The sequence below is a fragment of the Misgurnus anguillicaudatus genome, chromosome 17, assembly GCF_027580225.2.
Source record: "Misgurnus anguillicaudatus chromosome 17, ASM2758022v2, whole genome shotgun sequence".
Classification (NCBI taxonomy): Eukaryota; Metazoa; Chordata; class Actinopteri; order Cypriniformes; family Cobitidae; genus Misgurnus; species Misgurnus anguillicaudatus.
In genome coordinates, this window is record NC_073353.2 from 8211701 (window position 1) to 8228238 (window position 16538).

General features: G+C 33.5%; 1 protein-coding gene across 2 annotated transcripts in view; it reads left to right on the top strand.

Annotated features, from left to right (window-relative positions):
- Nucleotides 1–223: 223 nt before the first annotated feature.
- The window catches only part of epha3 (eph receptor A3), a 155415-nt gene continuing 139100 nt past the window's right edge, over nucleotides 224–16538 (top strand). The window contains exons 1-2 of one of the 2 annotated variants that reach the window (XM_073854918.1): nucleotides 224–448; nucleotides 8870–8936. In XM_073854918.1, the coding sequence (XP_073711019.1) occupies nucleotides 366–448; nucleotides 8870–8936 (150 nt within the window). In that variant the 5' untranslated portion in view covers nucleotides 224–365. The remainder of the gene's footprint in view (nucleotides 449–8869; nucleotides 8937–16538) is intronic. The other variant, XM_073854919.1, reaches the window with a different exon arrangement.

Sequence of the window (16538 nt, forward strand, 5' to 3'; positions counted from 1 at the left end):
AGAACTTAGTACTGTTTTCTGTTCAGAAAAACTGCATATATTCCACAGGGTGACATTGGAATTTGATCAAATTTTGATGTGCTGTCTCGAGTGTTTTGTCTTCTGTTCAATTTCCAAGAAATGACCTCTATTGAACCTGCGCGGGGCTTTTAAACGGCGCTGTCTGGTCTGTAGGACCCAGCGAAAAAGGGAAGCTCTCGATGAGAACTGAGGATAGAGAGCGAGAGACTCCTCCTCGTCTCCTGTGTCAAACTTGACATCAGCCTGTGAGCCGAGAATGGTAACTTGTGTCGGAACAGAAGCCCTCACATGAGTGGCATGCTTCTTGGAGTTATGTACTTTGCTTTGCCCCCTGAAATACTATCATGGATTGCAAAACCTTAATACTTTGCCTTTTTCTCTTCACGTGTATTTCGAGTGCTGAATTCATTATTCATCCGTCCAACGAAGTTAAGACAACGTTATGGGGTGAGAGACAGGAATATACCGTCATCTAAGAATCATCCATGGTATATTGTAGCCCAGAGTAGGTTTTGCACGATACTGTGTGTAAAATATTATTGCGTATTGACAGTTTATAGCATTGACAGTAAATCTTTACCTGCTCCCTGTCGAAGCTCCGATCTTACCGCCTTGACGCCGAAGACAGTTTTGATAATACTGGTTGGTTGCTACACTCTTTGATTGTCAGATCAGATACTTCACATTGTCGTTTTGCGCGTGACACATGGGCATTATGATTGAGCGAGAAGTAGACCATCGGTCCCAGTAAAAGTTGTATTGTTTAATTTGTTTGTATGTATGGATAACCTGAGCTACTTGATTTGATGACACTTTAAAGATAAACAGAGATGCACGAACGCGCATCGCTTGACTGCGCAATCCGGTTCCTAGATTAGCGGTTATACAGAATGTTAGAATATATAGAGAGACGCGTAATTATGTAACACATAAATGCATTATTTTATTTTAGTTTCCTCAGCTTTTTTATTTTATCAGGGTAAATTATAGACTTCATCTAGGCTAACATCCAGCTCTCGCGCACTCGAAGTTGTCCGAGCAGCCACAGCGCACGCAGTTATTAAAATACTTTTTTGTTCATCATTCCTTATTCGACGTGCTTTGCTTTAAATGCACCATTTGAAACACACAGAGCTATACCAAATAATGATAATCTGCTCACAGTCAGTGACCACTTTTTTAAGATTTCTGAGTAACTGAGAGCATCCGTGGTGTCTAGTAATCTGACATTTAGCTAATGGAGTTATTAGTTATTAACATTATTAGCTTAAGCAAATGTATCGACCGTTTTAAAACAAATAGTCGTTTGTGCAGCATATAAATGCATCAACTGATAAATAAATGCAGGAAGAGTGACAAATTCCATCAAAACACTAAAATAAGAGCAGTCTAAAATTTAACTTTAGCTCATAACATTTGCAAATTGTCTACCGTCTTTGTATCGTTGTATCGACTCTATGTCTAACTATTATTCACTATTTATGAAACAAAATCTCGAAGAATCCGCCAAATTAACGAAAATCAAGCTTGACTGAATAAATGTGGATATAGGCCTAACGGACTTTTAATGCGCGTGCAACCTCTTTTTGTGTATAATGCATAACCTTTAGTTTTCTAGTAATTAACATTGATTTATTCATATTAAAGTTGTTTTCTGTCTCTTAAAAAAAACATAATACGCAAGACATATCGACCACTTCAGTAGGCTATTGCCCGTTATTGTTACTTAATTGAATATGCATTTAGGTTTTCCAAAGCTTTGGGTGTTTTTCGAATTGAAACAAATAAATAATCAAAATGTTAAATATTATCAACATAATATAGAGTCTATATATTATTACCTTTCTAAAATGATAACAAATTTTGGAGATATATGGGTTATATGACAATGTCTATGACAAAAGAAGTATTCATGCCTATGGGCTTATGTTAAATTTATTAATGGCATGTTTTTCTATTAGAGTGTGAAAAGTTTTTGTTTGTGTCTGTATAGAAAGATGGTGTTCATATGCAATCATGTTGTCATATGCTGTTAAGGCTACTGCTTTAACCTGCTCTGTGGTTATGTGCAGTACATTGCAGTTTCCGATGTTTCGTTTTATTTAAAAAAGACGGTCTTTTTTATAATGGTTTGTGTGCAAATTGCCTTTTGTCCAAATAGTATGTAAAGGGTCGTGTTTTTCGCCAGAGAGTGTCAGTATAGAGCTGCACCCATATCATTTTGAGCAAATGAGACTTTTTCAGATTTTAGTCGCATGATCAAAGGGCTTTCATCACAGGATTAGACTCAGTATTTGCATTTAAATAATAATAATAATATCCAATGAATTCATTTTTATTACATCACATTGAACCTGTAGCGTTAAAGGTCAATTCAAAATGACCCGTAGGTCACTGTGGGTCACATCTTCTAAAGTTCCAGTATGCATCTATATTGATAATACGTTTCTATTTGTATGAACCTAACCGCTGTAAACTAGTTTAAAGTAAAAAAAACCTAACAAGTTCAAGTTCATATAGTAGGCCTAAACGAAAATTGTCTTAGCAATAGTATGCGTAACGAGCGTTAAGCGGGTCCTTAAAAAAACATTACCGACAGCTTTCATGAGACTAGACAGAATATGTGAAATGTTTGATTCAAAAGCTTCATAGGAGGGACATTAAATCTTAATAGTTTTATTGGTGATTTTATGTAGTGGAATCTAAAACGTATTTATTTGATTGAGTGCATTTTGTGATAATGCGCCTCTTTGTTAAACGATAACTTTTTCAGACACCCAGGGCTTATTTATGGGTCTTCAAACGTGTTTTCCTGCTTTCAAGGGACCTTAAATGGGACGATTTATGTGAACAGTAGCCTACACTAACTCTTAACAATATGTCGTCAAATGCAAATAATAAAAAACGTAAAAGCTTTTGTTACACGTGATGAATTTTAATCACCGAAAGCTTACAGACGACGAGACCTTATTCAGACCTTATTCATGGCACACGTTATTAGCATATTTTACTCAAAAGACACTATGACTATTTCATTAGCTTTTACTGACTTTAAGAACATTAAGTTGACAACATCTACAACTCCAATAATATTTATAATAATATTATTATAATAAAAATAATAATAACGACAATAATGACCATAATAATGACCATAATAATTAAATTATTATTATTTCAGATAAAAAAAATATATGTATATACCTATAAAAAATTCAATACTTTAAAAGCTATTTTACTGCATTTTGTTTTAAAACAAAACAAAAAGGCCTTCTTAAACATTTCTGCATAAAGACATGGAGGGTAAAATTTCACATGTACATGAAATTCTATGCTCAGGGCATATTTATGTATTTTCTCTGTTTTTGATTTAATCTAAGAAAAAAAAAATATATATATTGCATATTTCATATATACACATTAAGTTTTAAAGGTTTAAAGTTAAAAAACTGCAATTTTCTTAATTAGCAGGAATGGGTGGATTTTATGCCATATTAACGTTTTCCTTTTTAATTAACAACATATGGCAGGGAAAACGGGTCAGCTGATATATTTTTTTTTTCGAGTCTGGGCACACTGCCTATTGAAACATATTCTGTTTTAAGAAGCAAATAAATATTTCTGCAATTTAGCTATGGTTGTGTAAGACAAGTTTGTTGTAGGTAAACTTTTGGGATTGGTTTCTATTCATATTATGTATTCTATTGTCTGTACACTACAGACACTACATGTTCGAGCATGCGGGGCAACCAATCAAAGAAAACATTATAGGCTGATTTCCCAGCAAATCTGCTTTAAAAATACATTGATTCACTAAATTGCCTATAAATACAGTATCTATATAGTCAAAATAAGTAAGCGTTTCCATTTTCGTATTTTTATCCAAGATGGCGGCACGGTACAGTACAGTACACAACCTGCAGTGCTCGGCTTATTTGGAGTGATGGCAACACATCAGAAGCATGATATTGTGGTGCACTTAATCCCGGCTGGTATATGGCTAAAGTTTAGTGTGTGAAAAATTTGCTAACAAAAATATTGTAAATATACACCAACAGCATGGTTGGTGTGTACAGCGTCTGCAGTATGAGGGTAATGTATGAGGGCAATGTGCATGGTTATATTGATGGGTGGGTTATAGAGGGAGATGGTGGACAGAAGCTGCAAGCATGTGGAGGGACTGGGTTTGTATCAAACATCCTAAAACTTGCCTGATTTATTTATATTTATTATATAAAAAAACATAAACCTATATAAAGAATAATCAATCAGGAAAGTCTTATGGTGTTTGATATACTTTATGCCCTATTGCCACTGTTGGTGAAACATATAATTAAGCTGTAAGGACTTTAAGAGAATTGTTGTTCCATTTTCCACGTGTGTAGTTTTGGTTTTTCAGATTAATTAAGCAGTTAAACCAGTACCAATGAACAAATTTGAACGAATGCCACGTTCAGCGATTGTTCTTCCAAAAATCGAAAATTTGGCAGTTAAGGAAGCCATTAATTATCACAATGAAATCCCTTGTTGATATACCTTGGAAAGTTGTTTGTGGTACAGTACGTGTTTGGGGTTTGTTGCGACGGCGAAAGCAGACCAGCTGCAGAGATCTGATGTGGGTGAGAGAGGAGATCATTACATCAGCAGTGGATATTTTGGACACATATATTGAGGCCTCTCGTGCTCACTTATAAATCCTTTTGAAAATAATCCCCAAGTCCACCATGTGTCTTATACACTCACAGTCTGATTTTAATAAAGCTAGGCATAAACTCGCCTGCTCTCCGAGGACTCGGCAGTTCCGAGGTGTTCAGACACCAAATTCCCATTTTATTCAATAACAGATTTAATTAACCTGAAAGGTGAAGAGTACACCGATATCAGAAGGCAGTGAGCAATTTATGACTATTTTTACTGAAATCTCATTCAGGCTGTAATGGACAATCATGATCACAGCTATGTTTAAGGTTAGTAGCTATTTTTATGAGAAACACAGTATCATTGGGCATTGTGCAGTACAATTTTTATATTGTACGCATTTTTAACGCATTTCCTGGGAAAATGTATATACTGCAGTGTACGTTTAATGCTGTGCTCATTTTATGTTTTTAACCTTTATTAATTTAATTTATGATTTCAATATTTCATTTTAAATGGTAATGTAGTGCGACATAATCATTTTCAAAAGTGCTTATATTTCATGTTGTTTTTAAATAATATGAGGTCATAAATGCTGGAGGCATAATTATTATAAAAGAAAAAGCAAATTGCAGAAATATTCCACAAATATGTCACGTTCAGTATAGTCTTCCTATGCCTGCCAGATATTTTCTTAATGTTATGATACTTTTAATATTATGTCAGGTTAATTTTTATCCATATAAAGAAAAAATATTGCAGTTCTTTTAAAAGTTGCTTTTCATAAAAGCTCTTTAGCTAAATAATTAAACGGCAAGTAAAGGTACAGTAGGTGTACCTTTTCTCATTGAACTCATTTTGTGAATAAAACATTATGACTTTCTTTTTATAACATCTGTTAATGTGTTCAATCAATGCAGCATGTGCTGATGTAAGGAAACGATTGGCTAGTGTGATGCATTCGAGAGACAGATACCCCTTGGCGGCTTGTGGTTGGAATCCTAGATTATTGTCTCTCTCCTGTATTGATTTACCTCTTGTGCCCTGTGTGGTTGGTTGGACGAGGCACGCATTGGGTCATCTGTTAATAATCAGTTCTTTGTTTTTGTACTCATGGGGGCTGCTCGAGGCTTCTTATGAAGATAGTGGGATTAACAATGCGATTCGCTTTCCTTGCCGCTGCAGGATTCGCCTCGCCCGTGTAGCTATCTAATTTTATGGTCTAAAATTTCCCTGGTCGGCTCAATTTGAGATGCCAGCTTGGCTCATTGAGAAATTTAAATTGAAACCAATGGAGCTGAATGTTAGATGCCATTATCTGACATGAACAGATAGCTTTATTATAGTTAATAGGAATCATCCGTTGTATTGGAAAGCAGGCTGTTTGACCAGCACTCAGGTGTAGCGATAATAAAATTCAGCACAAAATCAAGACTTTCCTTTGGCTCCTGCTTCTTATTCTGGAAAGTTCCTGTCAACATTTACAATTCTTTGATCATAAAAACTTTGTTATATAAAGCTTTGTGCTTAAAAGTCTAAACTACCTGTAATAGCCAAAAAATATACATTTTGCTTGTGAAATAGATTTGGATTGGACAGGGTCCAGTATTTGTGGAAACTTATTTAATTCGGGTTAAGCATTAGAAAATAGTAATAATATAGAATTGTGTGTTTCCAGGCTTCGATAGTTAGTGTATGTAGAAAATGCATAGACTAGACCAGTGGTTTTCAAACTGGGGGCCGTGAGATGGTGCCAGGGGGGCCCCAGTTTTATGACATTTTATGAAATACATTAATTTATCATGAATTATGTGTAATTAAACCTAAAAAACTAAGGCTACTAACCAAAAGCACTACTTTTTGTATAATTTAATGTTTTTTTTATTAAAATGTTGAGTTTGAGAACAGTTTTTGGTCACAAATTTTCTTGGGGGGGCCGCTAAGGAATGGACCGTACACAAGGGGGGCCACACGCTGAAAAAGTTTGGGAACCACTGGACTAGACTACAATGCTGCATGCACAGGAATGATTTCTTATATTTGGAAGGCATACTGATTTCAAACATATTCTCTGCCACACTAAGTGATGAAATATAACAATGTTTAATGAAGTATATGTTCTTAAGCACTTTTTTTAAACAAATGTTTATTCCATACATACAGTAAATGTCTGGTATGCTGGCTGTTGTTGCAATAGCAGTGTAATAGCTGCAGAGCTACAGTGTATTAGTAGCGGTTGTAGATGTCATGCTGAGTGCCCCACGTCAGATGAGATTATGTGTTTACTGTACGTTGATGGAGGCTTTTGTTCGCTCTATAGAAGCTTTTCTCAATCGAACAGTCATTGTTATGAGAGATAGAGACAGATGTCAAGAGTTTGTCAGGACCTTCTCATCTGTAGCACACCATAGTGCTCATTATTAAAACATTCACACAGAGGCAAGCAGCCATTTTTAGGAATGCAATATGCCTTTCCAACGTTTTTGTCGTCTCGCTAAGAATTACGTAAAAAAATTAATGTATGTTATACCAGAAAAATATGTAAATGTAATATGTAAATATAATATAATATAATATAATATAATATAATATAATATAATATAATATAATATAATATAATATAATATAATATAATATAATATAATATAATACAGTATTATATTATACAGTATTATATTATAATAATATGTAAGAAATAATTGATGATGGGCCGTTGAATTATTAAAAAGTAATGCACCGTGTTAATGCTGCGCGAAGCAGATTGTTGTGCATTATTTTAATTTTTTTTATATTATTTTAATTTTTTTTATTGTGCATTTATTATTTTCAAATAATTCAAAGTACCGCAGGTAATTATTCCCATTATACCACGGTTACCACAAACATTGCTCTGGTAATTATTTTAAGACATTTGACAGGTTAGGTGTGCGTTTTATAGAAAAATAATGCATACCAGTGGAACATTTCTCAACCAATCAGAATAAAGCAACAGGCCGATTGTATATGATATGATATATGACATGATATGATATAAACTTAATACAATATCATGTAATATAACATTTAATAAACATTGTATGAATAAAAAAATCCACATTAAAAATGTTATAAAAAATTTGCATGAAAACCAAATCATCTTCAGATCATATTTTGCTTCAACGTTACATTAAAAGACTTTAATTTATTTGATTAATTAAGCTTTTAAACATTTTAAGAGGTTTTTTAATGCATTTTATATGCATTTCCCCTTACCACAGTAGTTTTTTTTCAATATTTCATTTTCATTACTGTAACATAAAAAAAACTAATATACATATTGTAAAATATCGATATATAATGTTTATATTTGTTCTGTAGTCTTTATTTATGCAAATTTTATGCTGATCACCCAAAACATTAATACGCAAGATAAAACATACAGTATTGGCCAAAAGGGGCATATTTGTACAATAATGTTTCAAAGCCCCCTCAGGTAGGTTAAACCATCAAAATATCAGGTGTATGATAAAACACTGACACAACTTTAAAGTATTCATTGTACAGAATTATTTGGGAAAACAAACTACAGTATATTTTTAAATTATTATTATTTTATTTTATTTTTTTCAAAAAAACATACTACAGTTTTATCTATTATTAATATTTGTTGAATTTGTCTTGCAGTAATATGTATTGGCCATTTTTCTGGGCCATGACTTTTTGTACACTTTGATGCTTTGTGCATTTGTGTGTAATGTTTTGCCAAGCTTTTTTTTCAATTATTTTAGTGTACAATCTAAAACTGATGCAAAGTTTTTAAAACATCATTAAGAATATATTTGAATAAAAAGCGAAGACGTCCGTTGGCACAAGTTGTACCTCACTTTTGGCTGTGACTGTAAGTACGCTGACACACAAAACCATCAATGAGCCAGATATTTAAGACATCACCAGGCACTCGCTTACAAGAGAGAACTTTTCTCCGGCCAGCTAAAGCTACGGTGCAACATGCTGATAAATCCTATTTCAGAGGTTACACGTGTAAACTCTTGCTTAATTAATTGGATTGTGGAATAAGTGCAATGCAGCTGAGTAAATAAATCTGTTGATTAGGATGTTGTGCCTCCTGCTCACATAGTCCGAGTGCGGGTGTGGTGGGGGAAGAAAGTGGAGTTAAAAAGGGATAAATTGTAATGTCTCTCTCTTTGCTTCTCTCTTTCTTCTGTTCTGCAGTTAACCTGTTGGACTCCAAAGCAAGCCAAGGAGAGCTGGGTTGGATATCATACCCATCCCATGGGGTGAGTGTCGCAAACCTAATCCAGATTTTTTTTTTGCGGAAAAGAGATGCTCTAAAGATGTTGTCTGGGGGACAAAATGATTTAGGGAATTTATTATTATTATTATTATTATTATAGTAGTACTGGTGGTATTAGTAGATTTTTTTTATTTAATTATGTTTCATTTAAACATGTAGAGGTTTGGACCATATTTCAGCTGAATAAATGTAAAGTGGTTTGATGGGATAATTGTGTTAAGTGTCTTCATTATAATTTCTATGAACACAAAAATTAAAGATTAAACTAAATTAATTAAACAAATTAAAAAGTATATGATTATACAGTATGAGTACTGTAACCCAAAGGTTATCCGGTAACACTTTCTATGAATACCATATTTATAATGAAGATGTTATAATTTTAAGAGAATTCTTCATTCATTATGATGCAGGCATAATGCCTCATAAAACTTTATAAGATGATGTATTGTCTAATAATGACGATCACAATAGATTACAATATAAACCTATTTATGGTTTGATGATTTATTGCACATGTGGAAATCCACATAGTTACTAAAGTTCTAGTGTATTATCAGTTATATTTTATCATTTTCATATCTTGACATTGCATAATATCTTACTACATCTTACAGGTCGTCTTTTATTGCTTACAGTAAAGTGATACATGTGGAGTCTTTGAGTCTTATATATGTTGTTTTTGCCAACTTTAAGTAAAGTAACAAAGGCTAACTCTTCTCTTAAACTGCTTAAACTAAAGATATTATGTAGTAATTATAAGAAATTAAACTTAAGATGAAAAGAAAGTTATGTGGGAGAGTACAGGAAAACAAAACATTCACATTGGAAATTTGTTTTATTAAAAAAAACTTTGACTCATCTTAACCTAGTAATAGAGAAAAGCAGAATAAGCAGGTAGCCTGATATTTGCTTATTCAAAACTTCAAAATCGAAATGTAGAGTCTCACACATACTGAACATCCATCATGAAGTAATCCAACACTTGCGGGTTAAAAGGCAAAAACATACAGTATATTGGCACTAAAATCAAACATGGTGGCAATAGATTTTAACTTCAAATCTCATTGGTTCTGGTGTGTCTCGTCACTACTTGTATGGTATTTCAACCCATTCTCACGAGGTGCGTATAAATAGCACACAGTGTGAAAAATCGTGCAATACATATTTTAATTTTGCATGTATATGATACACCAGTCCTTCCCATTCATTTAATACTGCACATATTTTCTTGTCATTTTATATATTCTCTATTTCTTCTGTTTTTTTAAACCATTGTCGCTTAGGTTTGGGGTTAGATTTGGGATTTACTTTAGGATGTCGTTTAATATATAGGCATGTTTTTTTTTAAACCATGGTCGCTTGGATATGGGGTTAGAATTAGGGTGTGGGCTAGGATGTCATTTTACGTAACAAAAAGTTGTTCTAACCCCAAACCCAAGCAACAATGGGGGGAAAAAAACGGAAAAAATGAAAAACCAATACATGACCCGAAAAGATGCACGACGGGAGGGACTGGTGTATCATATGGACGCGAAATTGGAATTTGGTGTATGTATTCCATGACTTTTCACATGCAAGTCATTAGAATGGGGTGGATATTTTATCATGGGACTCACCAAACCAATAAGTGTGTTTGACTTCACTGTGCAAACTGATACATGTGTGATACATGGTTCTACGAAAGCGAGTCTTGAAGTATTTACCAGACCTATGTCTCACAGACCTATCGTTTTGCATCAGAAGACATTTATTACCTATTGGATTCATTCAGATGACTTTATGATGGATGTGTGTGCTTTTGAAGTTCCAGCAACTTTTAAAGAGTGTTTGTTAAAATTAGATTGACATTTTGATGTCGGGTTTCTTTGTCTTTATCACAAACATACTGAGTTGCCTGTTACATCTGCATGCTTTTTTCGGTTTTACTACATGGATTTTAGATTTGTTGAACCCTTTTGTATGTTTATAAAGTTGTCACCATAAGATGAAACTTATGATACACTATATAGTAAGTATGTTGAGTTCATTATCTGTTATAAATCATCATACTCTTGAAAGTTATAAACACAAATAGGAAAGTATTATAATGCATTGTAACTTGGTGATGATTATTTTTCGACAATATAGTATAAGGTTTTCATTAGGCATGATGCATTCAAAATGCCATTAATGCATTATAAATATGTGTTTCACAGAAAGTGTTCCCAGTTTATTTTTGCTGTCAAAACCTCAAGGTCACAACTCGCAATAATACCCATGTTTATTTGTCGAGCTGTACAGGTATTGGTCTCAAGGGCTACTCAATCTGGACCATTTTTAAAACTTTATTATGTGTTAAAATGGCTCGCTGGCAGTTGTTAAAGGTAATCCAGTAATCTGTTCCGTATTGCTGTCAAACCCAGTTTCCTCTCGTTCTTTTTACTTTTGGGCTTTTTTCTATACACAAAAAAAAAACAGAACAAATAAAAAACATCAAAGAACTAATATAGATTTGTATATGCACTGTATATAAAGTGCTTTTCGAACAGTGCATTTAATGTACAAAAACATGTGTCTCTCACAGATGGTGAAAACTTTTTTGGTGTAAGTTTCAGCAAAGATCAAGTTCTCAAGGTGAATTAACTTTAATTACTCACGACTTTTGTCTAATTTAGAGTGAGAAGCGTTTTGCCCTGAAAGCTTCAGTGTGCCTTCAAAAATGATTTCAATAATATGCTGGCGCAGCGCTGACTTTGACGGATGGATTGCCTGTCTTCTGCCAGTGTAAGCACAAATCAGGCCGGTTAAAGCAAATTAAGAGCTAAGCCCATCGGATGCTCCCGTACTGCAGCCTGCTCAGATAAGGGCAGTAAATATAAATCGGCCCTGTGTAGACAGCTCTTTAAACACACAGCGCTGTTTACTATGACCTTTTCAGATTGCATCAGGTCTCAGTTTGAAATTCATTCAATGGCAGTCACATTTTGTTTGCGCTACAACTAATATGAGCTCTTAGTATCTTTTGTATTGTTCATTACACAAATCTTTCCTGACTTAAAAGGTAAAAACCACTTCGATTGCTTTCTTTGCGAAGGTGTAGATTAATTGATTGATTAGTAGTTGTAATGCAGTTTTAAAAAGCTTATTGAGATGAGGGCAAGAAAAACGCATTTAGTATTTTTTTTTTTTTTTTTTTTTACACAACAACGTTTTAAACAACGTCCACAGCAGTGTATTTTTCATTTTATTTGATTTCAACTGTAAAAAAAAGGATTATGCCAGGATGACAAGTGGGAAAAACTATTTTGACAATTACCATAACCCTATGCTTACCCAAGTACAAACCAAAACCTTTCAATAAAAGTGCAACAATGCAAAGAAAGGTGTTTTTCTTTTCTTTTTTAAATCAGAATATGTTTGGTGAATTAACTGAAATTAATGTTATTGAACATTTACTCAATAAACATGGATAGTAGGCTGTTTAGTTTTCATTTCTAACAGTAGGCTAGGCTACGATTAGAACAGCAGCCAAATATAACGAAAAATATTGCGAAAAATATTACGGAAGATCACACACAATTAATCATAATTAAATTAAAGTAAAACCGGTATGCACGCTCATAATAAAAGCAACGCAGTGCGATGCGCTAGTTTTTTCCAGGTGCGTCCGCGAAATGTGAACCGCCCCTAAGGCTCTCCACGTCAGCACCCAATGTGTGTAATCAACGGTCGCGTGATGTTAACCAGCTTAGCACAAGTCTAGGGTTCGGTTCGATGAAAAAAATCTAAGGTTCGACCAAAGCCGAACCCCGTCAAAACGCCCAGTATCCCAGTATAACGCCCAGTATAAATACTGTATATATATAAAACCACGCTGTAGTTTGCCAAAATATTTTTGTCAAATAATACCTTAACCAAGTTTACGTTTTCCTTATATTTTGATTTAAACCTTATTTGAAAGAACATATGTACAGATATGCACTGTCAGAAAAAAGGTACAAAACTGTACCTTTTTTGTCCCTGGGGTGGTACCCTAAGGTACTGTTTTGTACCTTTACAGGTATATAAACATAATGCAATGTTGTACCTTTTGGGGTAGGGGAGAGCGGGGTAAGTTGTCACACGGGTAAGTTGTCACACTGTTAATAACTCCAACACTAGAGGCTCTATCTCAAAAATCAAATAGCCACTTTATGTGACTTCTTCTTCTATAGTGAACTTCCTGTTCACATGTGGTCAAGATCACTGTAATCTGAGGTTAGGACAATTTTCTTATTTTTCTGCTTAAAAAGTAAAAAAAAATCACTTTACATTTTATGCAATACAACTTTGTTAGGTGTGAATGTTTAAAATGATTATTTTGCACAAAATAGAGGAGACCGTAAAGTGTCTTTTGATACTTTAGCTAAAGTGATATGATGAGCTAAACTTGAGATTTAGACAACATTAGCACACAAGTAAGTATGGGGCAAGTTGTCTCAATGACTTTGGGGCAAGTCGTCACATCTGACAACTTGCCCCTGTACAAACAAACACATCGAACATGCTCAGAAAACATGATATAGAAAAGAATAAGCCTCAATCTAGCAAAAAGCTGTTTCAAAAGAAAGGGAAGCAGAAATCTGGACCTATGAAAAACAAGGCAGCTAAAAGAAGAAAAATCATGCAAGAGTCATCATCAGATGATGAAGAGTGCTTCTGCCTCGTCTGTGTAGAGCCATTTTCAAAGAGTCGTCCAAAGGAGACCTGGGTAAAATGTGTAAAATGCAACAATTGGGCCCATGATGCTTGCACCTCAGGCCAGGCAATTTATGTGTGTCAGAATTGTGATTCTGGAGATGAGTCCTATTAGTCATACAGGGCATCTGTTTTGTTCAGAGGTTAAACATGTTAAGTTAAGCAAGTTATCTGCAGCGTTCCATTCAGTTATCTGGTTTTATGTGAAAGCCATAGAACATTTGAACCAAAGTTCAAAGTAAAGTGGTCTTGCCACTTAATTGAAATGTGCATTATTTGGATTGAAATAATTGTTTTTCCAGATTCTCCAGGCACGGATGTTTATATTTCCAGTTTGGTTTGAGTTTAAAAATTAAAATCAATATTCACAATTAAGTAGTTGTGTTCTTATTTTTAGATAATCTAGTGTGACAACTTACCCGCCCTAGTGTGACAACTTACCCTCCGATGGGGCAAATTGTCACAAGTGCACAGTCACTATTCAACAGTCTACAACTCTGTAATGAGATAAGATATAAAGATGTTATGAATACAACATATGTGCCCAAGACTTCCTTCTTTCATTTGGTATGAGATTTATACCATTTTGATGTATGGTGCTCAGTAAATGTTAGACAGTGTGAAAAGTGTGACAACATACCCCGCTCTCCCCTACATTAATGCACCTTAATGATCTATTGTGTACCTTTAAAGGTACAGTTAACTGTTTTGTACCCTTAAAATTTAACTGGTACAAAATTGTTCCTTAAGGTACTCAATTGGTCCTTAGCGTATACTATTGTACCCCATAAGGTACAACATTTCAATGTGTTTTATACCAATAAAGGTACAAAAGGTACCTTTTAGGGTACCACCCCAGCGACAGAAAAAGGAACAACTTTGTACTTTTTTTTCTGACAGTGTGCCATCACTTTTGCCACTAAGTATGTATATATATTAAAGCACTTTGCACTTTTTTTCCACTGACAGCTGAAACATATACAGTATACAGTACAATAACTGGTATAAACAGCCCTATTTACATTAAGAAAATAATAAAATAGGCAGCAAACCCCAACAATGGATTTTTGAAGCCACAATCTGGCAACACACAGAGGTGAAAGACAATATTTTCAACACGCTAAAACTCATTTACTTCTTCCCCTTGAAAGAAACCCGTGAAAGGTCTCCAGCTGTACAAAGTGCAAAGAAAAGGTGGATTAGCACGTCATGTGGCCACAGAGGAGTGAACACAATGTGTTATAGTACCTCTGTGGTAAAAGCTGTGATGAAAAGGTATTGACTGATAAGGTACAGTTGTCGCAATGACCTAGTGCAGGAAATCTTAGATGGTGTAGCAGAAAGTTAAGGTTCCTCCAATGACATTCCTACAATATAAATGCTGTGGGCTCATATGGTTCAAGTATAAATGTAAATCTTTCTCAAGGTTTCTGTTCGGAGTGACTTGTGTCTTGTTTTTCGCTGGCAATAAAAGAGTTTAAGAAACTTAAACATTATTGGGCAAGCTGCTTTAAAACTTTCTAAACTAAGCAACTATAGTAGCAGTCAAACTACACTTTAAAAAGTAACCCATATTTATTAAAATGTTTTTTTTTTTTTTTTAAACTCTACTTTTGGAATCCAGGCTGCAGTCTCATAATATAATTATAAGATTAGTAGTGACATCATCTTACTAAGTCAATGTTAAAGATATCAAGGTTAAATTTAACAGAATGTTCTTTATATTGTGTATAATGATTTTATGTAAATAAAAAAATGACTTAAGCTGTGTCACATTTTGTGCAATCAGAGCTGTACAGATACACTGAAAAAAATAAACTTTTTGGTGTAGTACACTCACTGTAAAACCTAACAGTTAACTTAACTCAAACCAATTAAGTAAACCGGTTGCATTAGACCATTTAAGTTTTAAAACACATACATTTAAGTACTGTGAACTTGAGTCATGTGCAATTATGCACTTATATTTAAGTAGTGTGCATATGACACAATTTGTTTAAGTTCAAAGTACTCAAATGTATGTGTTTTAAAACTAATGCAACCGGTTTACTTAAATTGTTTGAGTTGAGTAAAAAATCATTCAATTTATTACTTTTTTTTAAGGTTGCAATCAATTTATTTTAGCTACATTTAAACAAAAGTTTTTGGTTTTGATTTTTTTTTCTAATTATTATTATTATTATTATTTTGTTTAAATGTAGCTTAAATAAATTTATTGCGCCCACTTACCTTAAAAAATTAAATAAATTTAATTAATAATTTTCAGTGTAAAATATATAAGATTAACCCTCATAATTTCTACAAAGTAATATTAACATTTATTGAGAACTAGATTTTCAAGTAAAATGATGATAAATACACAATTAATTCATGTACAAAATGTGGGAGTAATAAGTTGTATTATATATGTTCTTGTATTGTGTTTTGCACATAGTCCTAAAATAATTAAGTAAATTTTTATCAAAAACTTTAGTGCTCTCAAGTAAAAAATCTGAGTTCATTTAACTTAAGCATAAAAACATTGAACTAAAACATTCAAGTACTGTAAAATTAACTTCTTGTAAGAAATACCCACAATCTTTTGCACCTAAATATTTAGATTTTTTAAGCTTTTTCACAGAATAAGAACTGATTAGAACTTTAACTACTTAAATATTAATAAAATGTCATAAAGGTTTAAGCTCTTATATTATTGATGTTGTTTTGTTGTAAATTATAATTTTGTGAAGTCACCATTCAGGAACAGGTGACTTAATTATTTAACAAATGTTTTTCATGCATTATTAAGTAGATTTTATTTGATTTTAGTAGATAAGTTGTACTTTAAAAAGGCAGTTAATTTGACTTAGAAAAAGTTTGTGCAAAT